Genomic DNA, 15,171 nt, shown 5'->3' on the forward strand with positions numbered 1-15,171 from the left:
AGTGACATTCTTTAAAGGCGTGTGTACCTCGTGCAGCGCTTCCCTTAGTCTGAGTGACAAGATTCCCGCTATTCATACTCTCGTACCCAAGCCTCCAGCAGCAAGCCGACGGAGAACGATTTACTCACTTTCTTTTCAGGCGTGATAAGGGTTGGACATCTAGCCACCCACGCGACGCCACGCCGGTGCCACCAGACACTCCCCAAGGCAACGACACCCCGCCGCCACTCTCTTTCAAGGTCATGGTGGCATCATTATCTCGTCGCAGTATCATTTCCAGAAGGCATCAAGCGACGTCCCCAGACTTTTAAAGCAGGAATAATTGAAGTGTGCCGATGATAAACCTCCAAACTCCTCTATACCAGCACCGTCACACAGCGGCATCCTGTACCAGCGGTGAGGGCGGTGAGTGCACAACTATTACCGGTACCTGTCACACGCTAGAGATGGTCACCCTGCATCCGTATTGTTGGTAACAGTAGCATCCCAATTCATGGTCGTGGAGCTTATCAAGAGAGAGAGAGAGAGAGAGAGAGAGAGAGAGAGGGAGAGAGAGAGATTCGCTAATTCATTGTCTCGATACCAATATTAGAGAAATGAACCCGTGAATCTGTGAAACCCCAACCACCACCAGTATCGCCACAGCCACCACTACGCCTTCACCTTTTTGCGTCAGTCTCAGGTTCAGTGATGTGGCGAGGGATGGCGGGCGCTGCGGTGCTGATAGCTGGGGGAGGGACCTGCGCGTAGTGAAGCGTCGTGACCCCAGGGAAGGAAGGAAGGAAGGAAGGAAGGGCGATCATGAAGTAGTGACCGGAGGAGAAGACAGGTAAAGTGAAGTAATTTATATCTTAGTATTGTGGCGGCGGTGGGTATTATTTTGCTTGTCTTTCATTGTGTATGTTGTCGTTATTGTTGTTATGTAAGAAGAGCAGTTACCCCCCAAAGAAAAAAACGAAAAAGATGCTGATTAAGATGCCAATCCTAAAAAAAAAAAAGAACATCAAAAAGTATCATCCGAAATTTACGTGAAACGAGTATTGAAGTCTGAAATTAAAGGAAAGCGTGATTTTATTTATGGCCTAGCAAGATTGACGGGGTTTGGGGAGCGGGGGAGTGGTACGATGGTGATGCTTGCCTTCAGTGTACGGTGGTGATGGTGGAGAGGTGGTGGTGGTGCTGCATGTGTTGGTGGATACAGGAAGGTAATGGGAGAATAGGGAAGTGGGTATGGTGGTAGCGGAAGGATGATGTGCATGGTGGTGATGAAGGGGCCTGGAATGAGAGTATTGCATGTATTTGTGGATAAGATGTTAATACTGAAGGAAGGAGGAGTGTGTGGTGATGGCGGTGGTGTTGTGACTGGCGGTGGTGATGGTGGAGGGGAGGTGTAGGTGGTAGTACATGTGTTTATGGTGAAGTTGACGAGGATGAGGTGTTGGTGTTGAAGGAAGGAGTGTGTGGTGATGGCGGTGGTGATAGTGGAGGGGAAGTGTAGGTGAAGTACATGTGTTTGTGGTACAGTGAGGTTATAGGGCATGTGGAGATGGAATGTGGTGGTGGACTGACAGCTGGGGGCGTGGTGATGGTGCAAGAGACGAAGGAGAATATATTAAGACTTTATTGGTCGCAGAACATTCGTCGTGTGCTTATCTATATATATATAAAAGAAAGGACAGCATTTACCTCCATTCACGAGTCAGTCCGATCTTATTACCTACATATATATTTACGTCGAATTAACCCCTTCAGTACTGGAAACGCATTTTTACCTTGAGATTTGTGTACGATTAGACCAATTATTTACCTTGAGAAGGGTGTATGGTGGTCAGAAGATTAATAGCAGCAGTCTTCACTATTTCAATCCCCCTGAAGTTGTATAAAGTCAGCAAATAGTAAGCAGAAGGAATACGGAAGCGCGTCATGGTACTGAAAGGGTTAAGAATGTTCATATTTGTTGAGGATCGGTGCACATAGTCACTGCATCGAAGAGTGAGAAAAGACCAATTTGTGACAGATTTCATCATAATAACGAAAAAAAAAAAAAAGGTAAGAAGAGATATTCAAATTAAGTGAAATGGAACAATGAAGGAAAGTAAATATTGACAAAGAAAATGTGAGACGTTAGAGTTGCTCACTAATACTCGCTTTACTCCTGCAGACACAAGAACAGCAATCAGTCTTAACATTAGTAACGATACATAGCAAAAAATACAAATAAGGGTCACGTTCTGAAACATATCGGCGCCTCAGCTCTATTGCTTTTAAAAGGCTCTGTATGTTGAAGTTACACATATTCATAAGGTTGTTTCTACTGGTCTAACGGCAGATTGATCATATTTTTACTTTATCAAATGAGAAACATTCTTGAAAAACCGGCTGGTCATCTCTGTGGTCTTTGAAGATAGTCGAGGAGAGAGCAAAGCGTTTCACAATTCTGGACCAAAGTATCAACGCAGTCAGAGGCGAGGTCACCCTGCTTCATGAACTCAAGTGACACAAATGCTTACTGTGCTGCTATGAGCTACAATAACTTCCCGTGCGTTGAGCTGTTTGACTTAGCACTAACCTCAGCGTGGCAAGATACTTGTGGACGGAAGAAACGGTGCAATGTTGTGAAGGAAACACTTTTATTTGCTACGATGATGACGCATTTATATAGTGGTTATTTCTTTATTATTTTTTCTTTCTACATCAGAATTAAAAGCTAGCGTTACCATCCCCTATGCCCGACGTGACATGAGTTGGTGGTAGTAGAGGTGTTGATGTTGGTGTTGGTGGCGGTGGCGGCGGCGGCGGTGCATGGGGACGGTAAGATGTTACACTTTGCCATTCGCTCACCGCCATCCCCTCTCAGAACAGTCCTTAAATGTGTAGAACTGTGTCTTGGTGAAGCTGTTCGTGGTATTCAGGTGGATGATGAATCCGACCACAAACATCAAGTCCTGAAACACTCCAAAGAATAGACTCATCCTGTTGACCAGCTGGGGCGTGAGCCAAGGGTGGGGCAGGGTGATGGATGGCAGGGAACATTTGCCCTCTGTCACCCATCGTCCGTGGTGGCAGGGCTCGTCATTGTCTCCCTTGTCAGGCGGCTCGCACGGGTCTTTCAGGCTGTCAAGACTTGGTGCCTTAAAAAAGATGAGCGCTTCCTGTTGCTTGGAGGAGGCAAGAGATTCCTTCTGCCTCTTGTCGGCCTCGATACTTTTCTTGTAATGGTGATCGACGATGCAGTGGAACACGAAGAAAATGAAGAAGCGGAGGATGCAGTAGAAAAACCACATGTCGATGGCTTTGGGCTGTGCTGACTCTGGCATTGTGCTGCTCATCTGTGGGAGGAGTCACGGACTCAGGGCAAGCTTCACAGTATCTTTTTTTTCTTTCATAGTTAACCATTAACGCCACTCCACCCATAATCGGATTCCACAGTTACCTTTGATCGTTGCTGTTCGGCTGGGAGCGTACTGATAATTGGAACTTTGGTGAGGAGATTTTTTGTCAGTATATCCATCAACAAACATACATAACACTCACCTGGCTGCCCATGGAAATAGGTAATCATCGTGAGTCTTGTGACGTCATGAAAAAAATTACTTCTTTTGTTTGTGTGCGCGCGCGCGTGCATGCGCAGACTGAAAAAAAGCAATCCCCTGGACTGTCCTCCACACACCGCGGTCTGAGTTGCAGCACCGTACCTGCGAGAAGAGCGCAGCCACCACGATGAGTAGTGAGAGGGAGGTCGAGGCTCTGTCCGTGAATTGGTGGAGTGGGAAGGCGACAAAGGAGAGATGCCCCAGCAACAACAGCACCACGCAGGGTCCTATCGAAGATAAAAGGAAGGCCCCGCTGCGCCGCGTGAGCAGAAGCCCCATCTTCACTTCCTTCACGGGACCGCGACAGTAAGAAACAAAAAGTTTAGATGAAAGAAAGCTTTTGAACTTGTGGCGCAATACATTGATTGTTCCTCTAAAATTGCTTCAGTTAATTGGTTCAGACGGCTCACCTGCGACAGAGATGCGTTGTAGAAGCAGCGGACCGGACGGAATTCGAACACAGGCAAGGAGAGATCGTTACTGAGCACTCTTAGATGTTCCTCCGCTATCTGGAACGTCCCGAAACCATCAAGCTTCATTGGAATCACGCACATCTGATGGAGAGAGGGAGAGAAGTGAGAGACATGGACAAGAGAGGAGAAACACTCGCATATCAGGTGTGGATTAGTCGTGACATGATGTAGTAAATTGGTATGATATGCAACGTTACCTGCGTGTCGAACGGGTAGGCTCGCAGTGTGAAGGAGCAAGTGGTGGTGACCAGCGTGAGCATCTTTATATGCAGCACCACATCGCTGCCCGGGTACTCCAAGGCTGTCCAAGGAGAGGTGCCACACTGCATGACTTTTTTTTTTTGTGTGTGTGTGTGCAAGGAACAAAAGCACACACACACACACACACACATACACACACTCCTGCTTGTGTTGTTTATGCGAAATTATTGCGTTAATTTTCCCAAGAGCCTTTAATGTAGCACTCCGCATTAAAAGTGATTGTCACTGCCTAACCTAACCTATCTTGACCTTTACACAGGAATTGAAAATCTCGATTTATTTAGAGGAAAGCATGAATCACTGAAGTGTGCAGACTGGAAGAGGAGACAATGACAAGATTTTTTACCCATTCGTTCATTTGTCCTTCAATGGTGTTTATAAGTTTAATGCTGAAAAATTATCCATTAACCAGAACTCACAGCTTCCCACTTGTGTAATCTGTTGCTAAGAACATGAAAGGTTGCTTTGTTCTCGACTCCCAACTCTCATCTCGCCCTCTACCCTCCACTACCACACCGCCTTATATTTACGCTCGTATTCTCAAACTTCTCTGTGCTTCGCCTCCACTATTACAAAAGGTTTTATTCAAATTCACGCGAGTTTTAAGGTGGTTTCATGGTTCTAGAGGTAGAGTGATAAGATTTCTACATTATTAACAAGAGAAACACTTGAAAACCCTGCTAATCATCATTGAAGCTTTTGAAAACAGTCGTGGTGAGAGAGCAAAGCATTTTTGAATACGGAACTTACTCTCGTAACTGTTAAGTGTGGTGAGTGAACCATTTCTACCCGGCACTGCTGTCACGGTCGTGTGAGTCATCGTTCCTGTCTCGAGTTTCAGGTTCTCCTCGAAGAGCCCGGAAGGGAAGTAGATACCCGGGACCCATAGTAACGAAAGGATGTCGTTGTCCAGGATGTTGGGCAAACCAGCAGACGAACGCAAGTTGTAGAAAGTAAGCCGCTCGTCTCGCCACGCCAAGTTGACTTCCATCACTATCTGCGTGAAACTAGAACTGTGAGGGGAAATACACACACACACACACACACACACGTAAGTCTACGCTGCCCACTAACAGAAAATATTGTTAACAGTGAAGGATGACTTGCCTCCAGACGGTTCCTGTCCGTGTCCACGTTGCGAACGTATTTCACGTACAAGGTCACGTTGATGCGCGGGTCTGACGGGGCGTTTTGTGGGTAGTAGCTGGGAGGGGGGCCATAGAAGTTCTCACACATGGCTTCGTCCGAGTTGTCGCTGCAGTCGGCAGGAACACCGTCGCACCTCTTCAAAATAGACACACACTCTCCAGTTGAGCAACTGAACTGATCTTTTTTACAAACGGAGAAAGATATGTTCAAATTTCCTCCCGACGTTGCGCTCCAGAGGCTGCGGCCCATGTAGTGGTTGGTGGCGGGTTGCTGCCTGAACACCACTTCCCTATTCTTGGTCATCACCGCTACACTGGAAGAGTTTTTCCAAGCCACATGTAATGTTTTTTCTCCTTCTAAAATCACCTTTTGGCCAGCGACAGAAGGTTGAATAAAGTAAAACATTTGTTCCACTAATTGATCGCCACTAGTCATCCTGACTCGTGTGTTGCGGGGGACGTAGCAGCAAATGCAACTGCTTTCGTCGTTACAGCTCCACGGTATTAGAGAGGCATTTGATTGCAGGTATTGTGTGATCATGAGACAGCTTGCGTTGGGGCTATGAGGGTCATAATGAGGAGTGTGAACCCAGATATCTGACGAGTGGCCGTTGTTTATTTTACATTTCCTCAAGATAGCGGAGATGTCTTCAGTGTCTTTATTCGGCAAGAGGCCACCATATGCTTGGCAAAGTCTCAAGGCCTGCGGATACGTTTCAGACTCGTAGAAGGACAGAATTATGTAATCAGCTGGACGTTGAAAAATGTCTTCGTAGGTAATATTTCGAATGATATCGAGTCCAGAGTTTGTTGTCAAAATTTTGTCGATAGTCATCGTGTAATAATTGATGCCTCTCCAGGCGCCGGTCCTTACGTCATCCGCCTCAGTCTGCGTGAGCTTCTTAGGGAAGAGTTTCAAATCAGCCAATATTCCGGAAAAGTAGTAGATTGTAGAATTAGTAGAAATTACCAATGGAACATTTCCTGCCAGCACTGCATTCATATGATCGCTGTAAAAGACTGGTTGGTCAAGCCCCTGCTCCGCGAGGCGGCCATTCATGTATGCGTCGAACCCTAGGTCGTGAATGACGACGCAGAAGTGCATCCACACTCGCAGTTCTATCTTAGGTATGACTATAGTGTGATACGAAGTCTTGAAGAGATGCATGTTGTACATGTGAACTGTGAAATGAAAATAAAGGAAAGGGAGTTGACTTAATATACATGTGTGATAACACTCGTGTGTCATGTTAGTGGGAGAAAATCGGTTTTCATTGTATAGAGCGCAATATCCATCAGAGACATGAACAGCAACATACTTACGAAAAATCTGCACGTTTTGGTTTGTGATTAAGTTGACATATATTTCCGCTCTGTAATGCTTTATCCAGAAGCAGAGAGTGGATTCTTGCAGGTCGTTTGGTAGATTCAGGTTGCCAAACACAACCTCGCCCCTAAATTCTTCGGGGTTGAACACCATACCTTCCACCACCCTTTGTTTGGCCTCATCTGACAAGTCGTCACCTTCACCAGTCTCGTGGGCGTCAGATAATGAAACTTTGGCAACATCTCTCTCTTCGATGGTTTGGTTCTCTGTCAGATAAACTTGAGGGTGTTAATACATAAACTCACCACTCTCAAGAAAAACTGCAGATACTGAACACACACACACACACACACACACACACGAGAGGCTTACCGTATCTACTGGCGGTGATAAAGTTCAGAAACGTCATCATTACCAACACCACCACCACCACCACCACCTTCATCTCTGCTAGTCCTGGTCCCGGCAAGTATGGCAAAGCTGCGCCTGGTGAGATGTGTGTGTATGTTCACTGTTTGATCTGCTGCAGTCTCTGACGAGACAGCCAGACGTTACCCTACGAAACGAGCTCAGAGCTCATTATTTCCGATCTTCGGATAGGTCTGAGACCAGGCACACACCACACACCGGGACAACAAGGTCACAACTCCTCGATTTACATCCCGTACCTACTCACTGCTAGGTGAACAGGGGCTACACGTGAAAGGAGACACACCCAAATATCTCCACCCAGCCGGGGAATCGAACCCCGGTCCTCTGGCTTGTGAAGCCAGTGCTCTAACCACTGAGCTACCGGGCCGTGTGTGTGTGTGTGTGTGTTTCACTGTTTTATCTGCTACAGTCTCTGACGAGACAGCCAGACGTTACCCTACGGAGCGAGCTCAGAGCTCATTATTTCCGATCTTCGGATACGCCTGAGACCAGGCACACACTACACACCGGGACAACAAGGTCACAACTCCTCGATTTACATCCCGTACCTACTCACTGCTAGGTGAACAGGGGCTACACGTGAAAGGAGACACACCCAAATATCTCCACCCGGCCGGGGAATCGAACCCCGGTCCTCTGGCTTGTGAAGCCAGCGCTCTAACCACTGAGCTAGTGTGTGTGTGTGTGTGTGTGTGTGTGTGTGTGTGTGTGTGAGTGTGTTTGTTGAGGGAGATGATTGGCATGATCAGGGATTGGGATAAGACTGTGAAAAAAAAAAATTATTACATTCATGAAAATATAATAGTGCATCTGGAAATCACATCGTCACTAAGCGAACCGAGAGCATTTATCGCCCTCAGTGACAAATTCGAGTGCTTGAAGTGTGAGAGGTGAGCAAAGCAAGGAGCGGACAGCAGATGGATGGATAGTAAGCATGACTTCTTCGTACACCTCTTTTGGTCTCACCTCCACTTTCCGCGACGCTGCTCCTTCGGCGACCTGTTCCCTCGTACTGGTTCCTGAGCGGCGCCGTGGGTGAGAGATGGAGGTGAAACGATCAATGTACTAGTTATCACAGACAAGAGTAACAATCTCCCTAAGTGGAGTATTGATCTGTGCTGCCACTTGTTTTTCCACTTCTTTTTCCTCACCTGCTTCTCCTCCTCCTCCTCCTCCTCCTCGTCTTCCTCCTCCTCCTCCTCCTCCTCCTCCTTCTCCTCCTCCTCCTCATCATCATCATCATTATGTTATTTCGTCACTTCTGACTCCTCAACTCTGCTCCTCCTCTACTTACGCCTCCGTCTTCTGTTTTAGTTTTCTTCCACCTCTTCCTGCTACAGATCCATAATCTACATACATTAACACACACACACACACACACACACACACACACACAACACGGCCCGGTAGCTCAGTGGTTAGAGCGCTGGCTTCACAAGCCAGATGACCGGGGTTCGATTCCCCAGCCGGGTGGAGATATTTGGGTGTGTCTCCTTTCACGTGTAGCCCCTGTTCACCTAGCAGTGAGTAGGTACGGGATGTAAATCGAGGAGTTGTGACCTTGTTGTCCCGGTATGTGGTGTGTGCCTGGTCTCAGACCTATCCCAAGATCGGAAATAATGAGCTCTGAGCTCGTTCCGTAGGGTAACGTCTGGCTGTCTCGTCAGAGACTGCAGCAGATCAAACAGTGAATTACACACACACACCGCGTAATGTAGTGGTTGGCACGCTCGGCTCATAACCGAAAAGGCCTGGGTTCGAGTCCCGTGAGCGGCGAGGCAAATGTGTGGCCCCTGTTCACCTAGCAGTAAACAGGTAAGGGATGTAACTCGAAAGATTGTGGCTTCACTTTCCCGGTGTGTGGAGTGAGCTATGGTCTCAGTCCTACCCGAAGATCGGTCTATGAGCTCTGAGCTCGCTCCGTAATGGGGAAGACTGGCTGACCAGTAGACGACCGTGGTAAGTCACACACACACACACACACACACACACACACACACACACTGAAAATAAATGAAATTGACTATTAATCTTAACAGTATTTTAAAATAAACAAAATTATAGAGTTTACTATACAATTCAAAAAGGTAATTCATCCCCCAAAAAGTTATTGAATACACTACCGTAAGTGTGTATATATATATATATATATATATATATATATATATATATATATATATATATATATATATATATATATATATATATATATATATATATACATATATAGATAGATAGATAGATAGATAGATAGATATATGCCTCATTTTTCTTTGTGTAATTGATTTATTACTAGAATAAGGAATTTCTTGGAGAAGGAAAGTCTATCTTCTTTCTCAGTTCCCCTTTACTCTGTCTGCCTCTCCCTCTGTGCTCTCGCTAAGACTGACATTAAGACTGTGAATCCTGAACATCCCCTCTGTCCTCCTAGGCCCGCGTCTGTACGGAAGCCCTGGGGTTCCTTGAAGTGCTTTCCTCCAGGTCAGCTAGAATTGATGTAGTCAAGGTCATCCTAGACTTTCCTGTATGTGCTGTGGGTGGTGCTCTGTTAGCTGCCACTCGGGAAACATGCATACTTTATTTTGTATGTGTCCACCTTAAATAGAAACGCGGCAGTGAGTGTCTGCCGCAGACTGGAGGACGAGGCCATATTCTTAACGGAAACATCTCTTATGACTTTTTTGCGATTTTGTGAGAGCACCGTGACTCGACTTGTTGATATGGTGGGGTTGCCTCGAGATCTTGAAGTTGTGTTGCTGTTTTTGTTCTTTTGATTGTTGGGGTCAGTAGTAGGGGAAAGGGGATGGAATGTCCGTCCTTCTGCGATGCCAAGACAGTGGCCTCCTTCCCTGGCTCGTGAAATGCTTCTGCTGGGAAAACTTGGCCTCCACAGCAGTATCAAAATGTTACTTTTACGTATCAGTTATGACAATAGTAATATCTAGTTTTATTTTTAATCTACAATCAAATCATTTTCGTTTTTATCGTATTAGTAATAACGTCGCATTGAGTGATTGTTGTGGCGCCAGACTTAGTCACTCTATCTTAAGGTTGTTAATGCGTATACTGTGTCTTTTCTCTGATTGACTGACCCACCCGACGAAGATCTCCATGTAAAGTAACAAATAATACATGCTTCGTTGTGTAATTAATGAATTATGGCGCGTTTAGTGTTTAGGCACGATCGTTGGCTGTGTTCGTGACCCCTTAGTTTGTGTGTTCAGCTCGTGTGATGTATCGCTTAATAAGTATGGACAGTGAGTAAGTGGCGGTAAGTTGGCTCAGAAATGCCACATTAAGAAGACACTCCATGCAAAGGTTACCGTAGAGTCGCCACTGAGGCCGGGGAGGAACAAAACTGGCTGACTGACGCACGCTATACCCTCATCAGTCACCAGGAATCAATATTTCTTAATAGTCAAGGGCAACCTTCTTACATTTGTTTGACTTAGGAATGGGTTTTTATAATCGAGAATGTCCACTTTGACAGCCACGGGAGTTATGCATAGCTTTGAGGAGCGATGTGGCTGGGCGTGGCTCATCGATTGGTGGGTGATGTGCTGTGTGTGTGTGTGTGTGTGTGTGTGTGTGTGTGTGTGGGAGAGGGAAAGGATCTTGGTAGTGTGTTGGGAAAGAACGTTGGCGGGGTTGACGGACTAGGGGTGAGTTTTTTGGCGGGAAGTGTAGGGGTGATGCTGAGTGTCTCCTATTTCTACTACTACTACTACTACTACTAATAATAATAATAATAATAATAATAATAATAATAATACCAGCATTACAAGTATCGTTGCTATTATGAATGTTTGACCAATACGTGCCGAGTGGTCATCATAGCAACTTACTTGCACTCCTCCCCTCTGAAGCTGATCACCAATAATGTTTGTTTGTCAAGGCTTGGTCATTATTTCATGATTCCTTCCTTTGTACTAGTGACAGGACGTCTTAACTGCCCTCCTGCTACATTTCTATCGTGTTCAGGTTCAGAGTTTCATTCTTTATTATCTTTTTTCTCTGTCGAAAGGAGGAATTTGTAGTGAACAGCATGAAAAACTAGATGCAATGTTCTTCATCTGGAAGTATTCAGAAAAGGGAAACATTTCTAGTTTTCTTGCTTTTTTCACTCTATGACATCTATTTTTTTCTTTTGTCCTAATTGTTATCGATTTTTTTTCTCATCCCTCGTTACTTTTAAAAGGTTATCTGTTCTCTTGGTGCATAATGATTTTTTTCACTTTTCTTAACTACTACTACTACTACCACTACTACTACTACTACTACTACTGCTACTGCTACTGCTACTGCTACTGCTACTACTACTACTACTACTACTACTACTACTACTACTACTACTACTAATATTACTATTACTACTACTACTGCTGCTGCTGCTGCTACTGCTGCTGCTGCTACTACTACTACGCTTGTTCTTATCTTTCATAATTTAAAAGATTTTCTATCACGTAAATATTTTTTTTAATTTCATAATTTTATCATCTTTTCTTTAACTTCTCATAATTATAACGATTTTTCTAATTTTCATAACTTTCACGATTATGTCTCTCACTTTTCCTTAACTATATATTTTTTTATTGTAACTTTCTTGACTAGAACTATCCTATTTCCTTTCCGCTTCGCAACACTGCAGGCGTCACCGTGCCGGGAGGAAAGGCTTAAAGGCAACAATAAGCCAGGATGCGTCAAGCGACAGGTGGAACGGAAGAAGAGGAAGAAAAACAAAAAAAGGGAAAGCACACGATGACGTACAGTACTTCCGTAACTAGTAACTCGTCTTGTTTGGTAGCCGCGCTTCACGTCACAATCTCAGCCTCCGTCACGTTGATCGAGCGGCGTTTAATTGACACTTACTATTCCCATTATCGGTCACACGTGGAGATGGTGCGACCTCGAGCGTTTCAAGGAAGCAAGCGTTAACTCTTCACGTGCCTCTGCATATCTATCTATATCCATCGACTAATATGACGCTTTGATAATCACTACTACTGACACTAACTGTTCAGCTTACCAGTGACACGTGGAGGTGGAGCAACTCCAGCGTGTCTCATCGACTGGGTATCTGTATCCATGGAGTAATATGAGGCTTTAATGATCACCACTCCTTGTTCATTCATTCGTCCTCAACGCTGCAAGTTCCGTATTCAGAATACCTTTGCTCTCTCACTACGACCATTTTCAAATGCCACAGAAATGATTAGCTGGGTTTTCAAGGGTGCTTCTCCTGTTTATGATGTAGAATTCTTGTTAATTTGTCACTATAAGCATAAAGTCACACTTCAAAACCCACGTATGTACAGTACCTTTAACTAGACTCAATTACTGCCGTTCTTAATATAGTGCATGGAGGTGCGAAGCAGAGTTGTTCAGAATATGGTCCTCCGTAAGACGCACAATCGTTCATCCTTACGCCACTTTGTAGCGACCCATCCCACCGAGGAGTTTGTTCCGCGGTCATGAAGATTAATAATTCTCGCAGCCGTGTTGACTTTGGTGACTATCGGGAAGGTTCGGGTCGCCATTATCTCGTCTCGTCTAAGGTCTTGTCTTCGGTCAACATGCTGATCGTTGAGGGACTGCGGGGGCTTTGTATTTCAGCATTAGCCGTGGTAGCTTCGTGGGCTTTGTGGGCGGGGCTGAAGGGCAGTTTAATGAGGCTAAGGACAGCGGAGGTGGAGGAAATGAGCACCTGAGATAATTCTTTTTATTTAGTTTAAGAGATGTTGGATTCAGGGTTGGTGTGTGAGTAGAAAGAGAAAGTTCAAGTGTAAAAAATATGCATGAAATGAGCAGAGATTTCCATTCCACTCTTGTTCTTTCAGCGTTGGTTTCGTGGAAGGGTGACCAAACGGAAGGAGAGTGAAAAGATAGAGAAGAGAAAACAAGGTAAGGTAAAAGATAAGTCCAAAAAGAACTTTTTTTTACGCTCTGGTCTATAGCGCCTGTAGGCCTACTTGAAGAGTTATATAGGAAGCGCTGTTCAGCTTCCACCCATTAGTGGCGCAGGCAATTCTATTTATAATGGTACCCATATTAGGGTCAATATCACCACCCAAGCGCATCTTCGGTAACCACCTAGAACCTGGGTATCATGGTGACATGTAGGTAACTTTCAACCACTCGACAAATGACATAGCTTCAAAGCGGTATGTGGTGGGATTCGAACCTATACGCGTGGACGTCTGCCTGATCCCACCACCACCACCACCACCACAATAGAAAGTAGTTGGAAGGGACACAAGAGAACATATTAAAATGAAAAATAAAAAATGCAAGAACGTTAAAAAGATATAGTCGAACAATTTAGGAGATCGAAGAAAGTAAAAAAGCTGAACTGTATTAAAAAGAAAAGCAAGATAAAGGATACGAGGAAGTTTGAAAAAATATTGGGAATTGTAAGTGATAGAAAAAAAGAGATTGATATACAGAAACAATATAAAAGATAGGGAGAAAGAAATCGGCAAATTGAAAATAAAGAAAGATAGAATAAAAGAAAAAATAGGTAAAGGATCAGACTAGATAGAAAAGGAAGACAGGAGAAGAGAAACCAGCTCCCAAAAGCAACTAAAACAAAATGGAAGATAGATGAAGGGAGAGAAAGGAAGATGGAGAAACAGAAAAATGGAATAAGACATGCAGAAGGTAGTAAAAGAAAAGCTGGCCAGTCAGAGCAATTACAGTAGGAAGGCGAAGAAATGAGAAGAAGAAATAAGAGAATAAATGGTGCACAATGGATTCAAGTTACGAAAAAATGAAGGAGGGAAGGAAGGAAAGAAAAAAAAATATTTTAAGGAAAAAGAATTCCGATGAAATTTCAGGGTTAAAAAAAAATATGTATATGAATAAAAACTCTTGGATGGCAAACAAGCTTGAGTTTGGCGAAAATTGAATTAATAAAAGGTTGTCTTACGTGGAAAGAAAACTGAAGAATAATGTTTGAGAGTTTAACTTCTGGTAAAGCGAGAAATTAAATGAAAAACAAGTGAGAAAACTTATTATGTTTTCGAGGAAGGAGGAACTATAGGGAAACGGGCAAGAGAGAGAGAGAGAGAGAGAGAGAGAGAGAGAGAGAGAGAGAGAGAGAGAGAGAGAGACACAAAGACACAGATAGAGACAGAGACAATAAGAGAGACAGACAGAGACAGAGACAGAGACAGTAAACTCAATCCGACGTGTAGGAAGAAAAGGCTGGAGAAGTAAAGAAATAAGCAAGGAGATAAAGCGGAGGAAAAAGAAAAAGAATTCACGTAAATTAAGAAGAAAGACTCGGGAAAGAGGGAAGCAAATGGTAAAGAATGAGAATGAGAAGAGACAAAGAGAAAGTGATGAAGACGTACGTGTGTGTGTGTGTGTGTGTGTGTGTGTGTGCTTGGGGAGATCTGTGGGTGTGCAGGTCGGAGAAATGGAAAGAAAGAGATATCAGGCTGGGAAGAAATGGAGAAACGAATCGAGAGAGAAAGCAAGGAAAGACAAAAGATCACACAAGGAGAACGTGGAGAGAAAGTAAACGAACCAGGGAATAAAAAAAAAAATAACGGGAATAAGAACAGATTCAGAATAGATAGAAACAAAAAGAAAATTGTTTGATAAAGCCTCGAAATCTCAATCCCCTTCAGTACCATCCTGCATTTCCAAATTCATTCTGCTTACTATTTGGTGATTTTATAAAGCTTCAGAAACTTATGTGTGGGATTGAAATAGTCTGTGGCCATTGATCTTCTGGCTGGCCTCTGTAGACCCCTCCTAATATCGATAAAATGGTCTAATCGTACACAAACTTGAAGGTAAAAATGTGTCCCAGTATTGAAGGGGTTAAACATTGTAGCCTCGCATCTCCATAACATTCAATAGGCTTTAGTGAGAGACAGTGAGGCTTTCAAGGATATATTCATGATCGCAGTGGTAGTCTAACAAACATTCTA

At 44.2% G+C, this 15,171-nt stretch overlaps 2 protein-coding genes across 3 annotated transcripts in view; one reads left to right on the plus strand and one right to left on the minus strand.

Annotated features, from left to right (window-relative positions):
- Positions 1–805: 805 nt before the first annotated feature.
- LOC123520276 (amino acid transporter AVT1B-like) overlaps positions 806–15,171 on the plus strand; it is a 56,884-nt gene continuing 42,518 nt past the window's right edge. The window contains exon 1 of one of the 2 annotated variants that reach the window (XM_045282425.1): positions 806–829. The gene's annotated coding sequence lies outside the window, so the exon portion shown is untranslated. Of the gene's footprint in view, positions 830–13,111; positions 13,136–15,171 lie in introns of those variants that run through there. The other variant, XM_045282424.1, reaches the window with a different exon arrangement.
- Positions 1,632–5,333, minus strand: LOC123520278 (gamma-aminobutyric acid receptor subunit rho-3-like). The gene is made up of 5 exons (XM_045282427.1): positions 5,078–5,333; positions 4,264–4,367; positions 4,004–4,147; positions 3,696–3,881; positions 1,632–3,329 (listed from the first exon to the last, which is right to left on the minus strand). The coding sequence occupies exons 1-5, from the start codon at positions 5,316–5,318 to the stop codon at positions 2,838–2,840; spliced, it is 1,167 nt and encodes a 388-aa protein (XP_045138362.1). The 5' UTR covers positions 5,319–5,333; the 3' UTR covers positions 1,632–2,837.

Source organism: Portunus trituberculatus, chromosome 46 (assembly GCF_017591435.1).
Source record: "Portunus trituberculatus isolate SZX2019 chromosome 46, ASM1759143v1, whole genome shotgun sequence".
Classification (NCBI taxonomy): Eukaryota; Metazoa; Arthropoda; class Malacostraca; order Decapoda; family Portunidae; genus Portunus; species Portunus trituberculatus.

Bases quoted from the DNA above. Each gene is read 5' to 3' on its own strand.
- LOC123520278 (XM_045282427.1), bottom strand. From the start codon at position 5,318: ATGGAAGTCAACTTGGCGTGGCGAGACGAGCGGCTTACTTTCTACAAC. The intron at 4,368-5,077 runs GTAAGTTCCGTA...CTCCTTGGACAG, and splicing joins CACACTTAACAGTTACGAGA to CCTTGGAGTACCCGGGCAGC. The intron at 3,882-4,003 runs GTGAGCCGTCTG...GGTCCCGTGAAG, and splicing joins ACAACGCATCTCTGTCGCAG to GAAGTGAAGATGGGGCTTCT.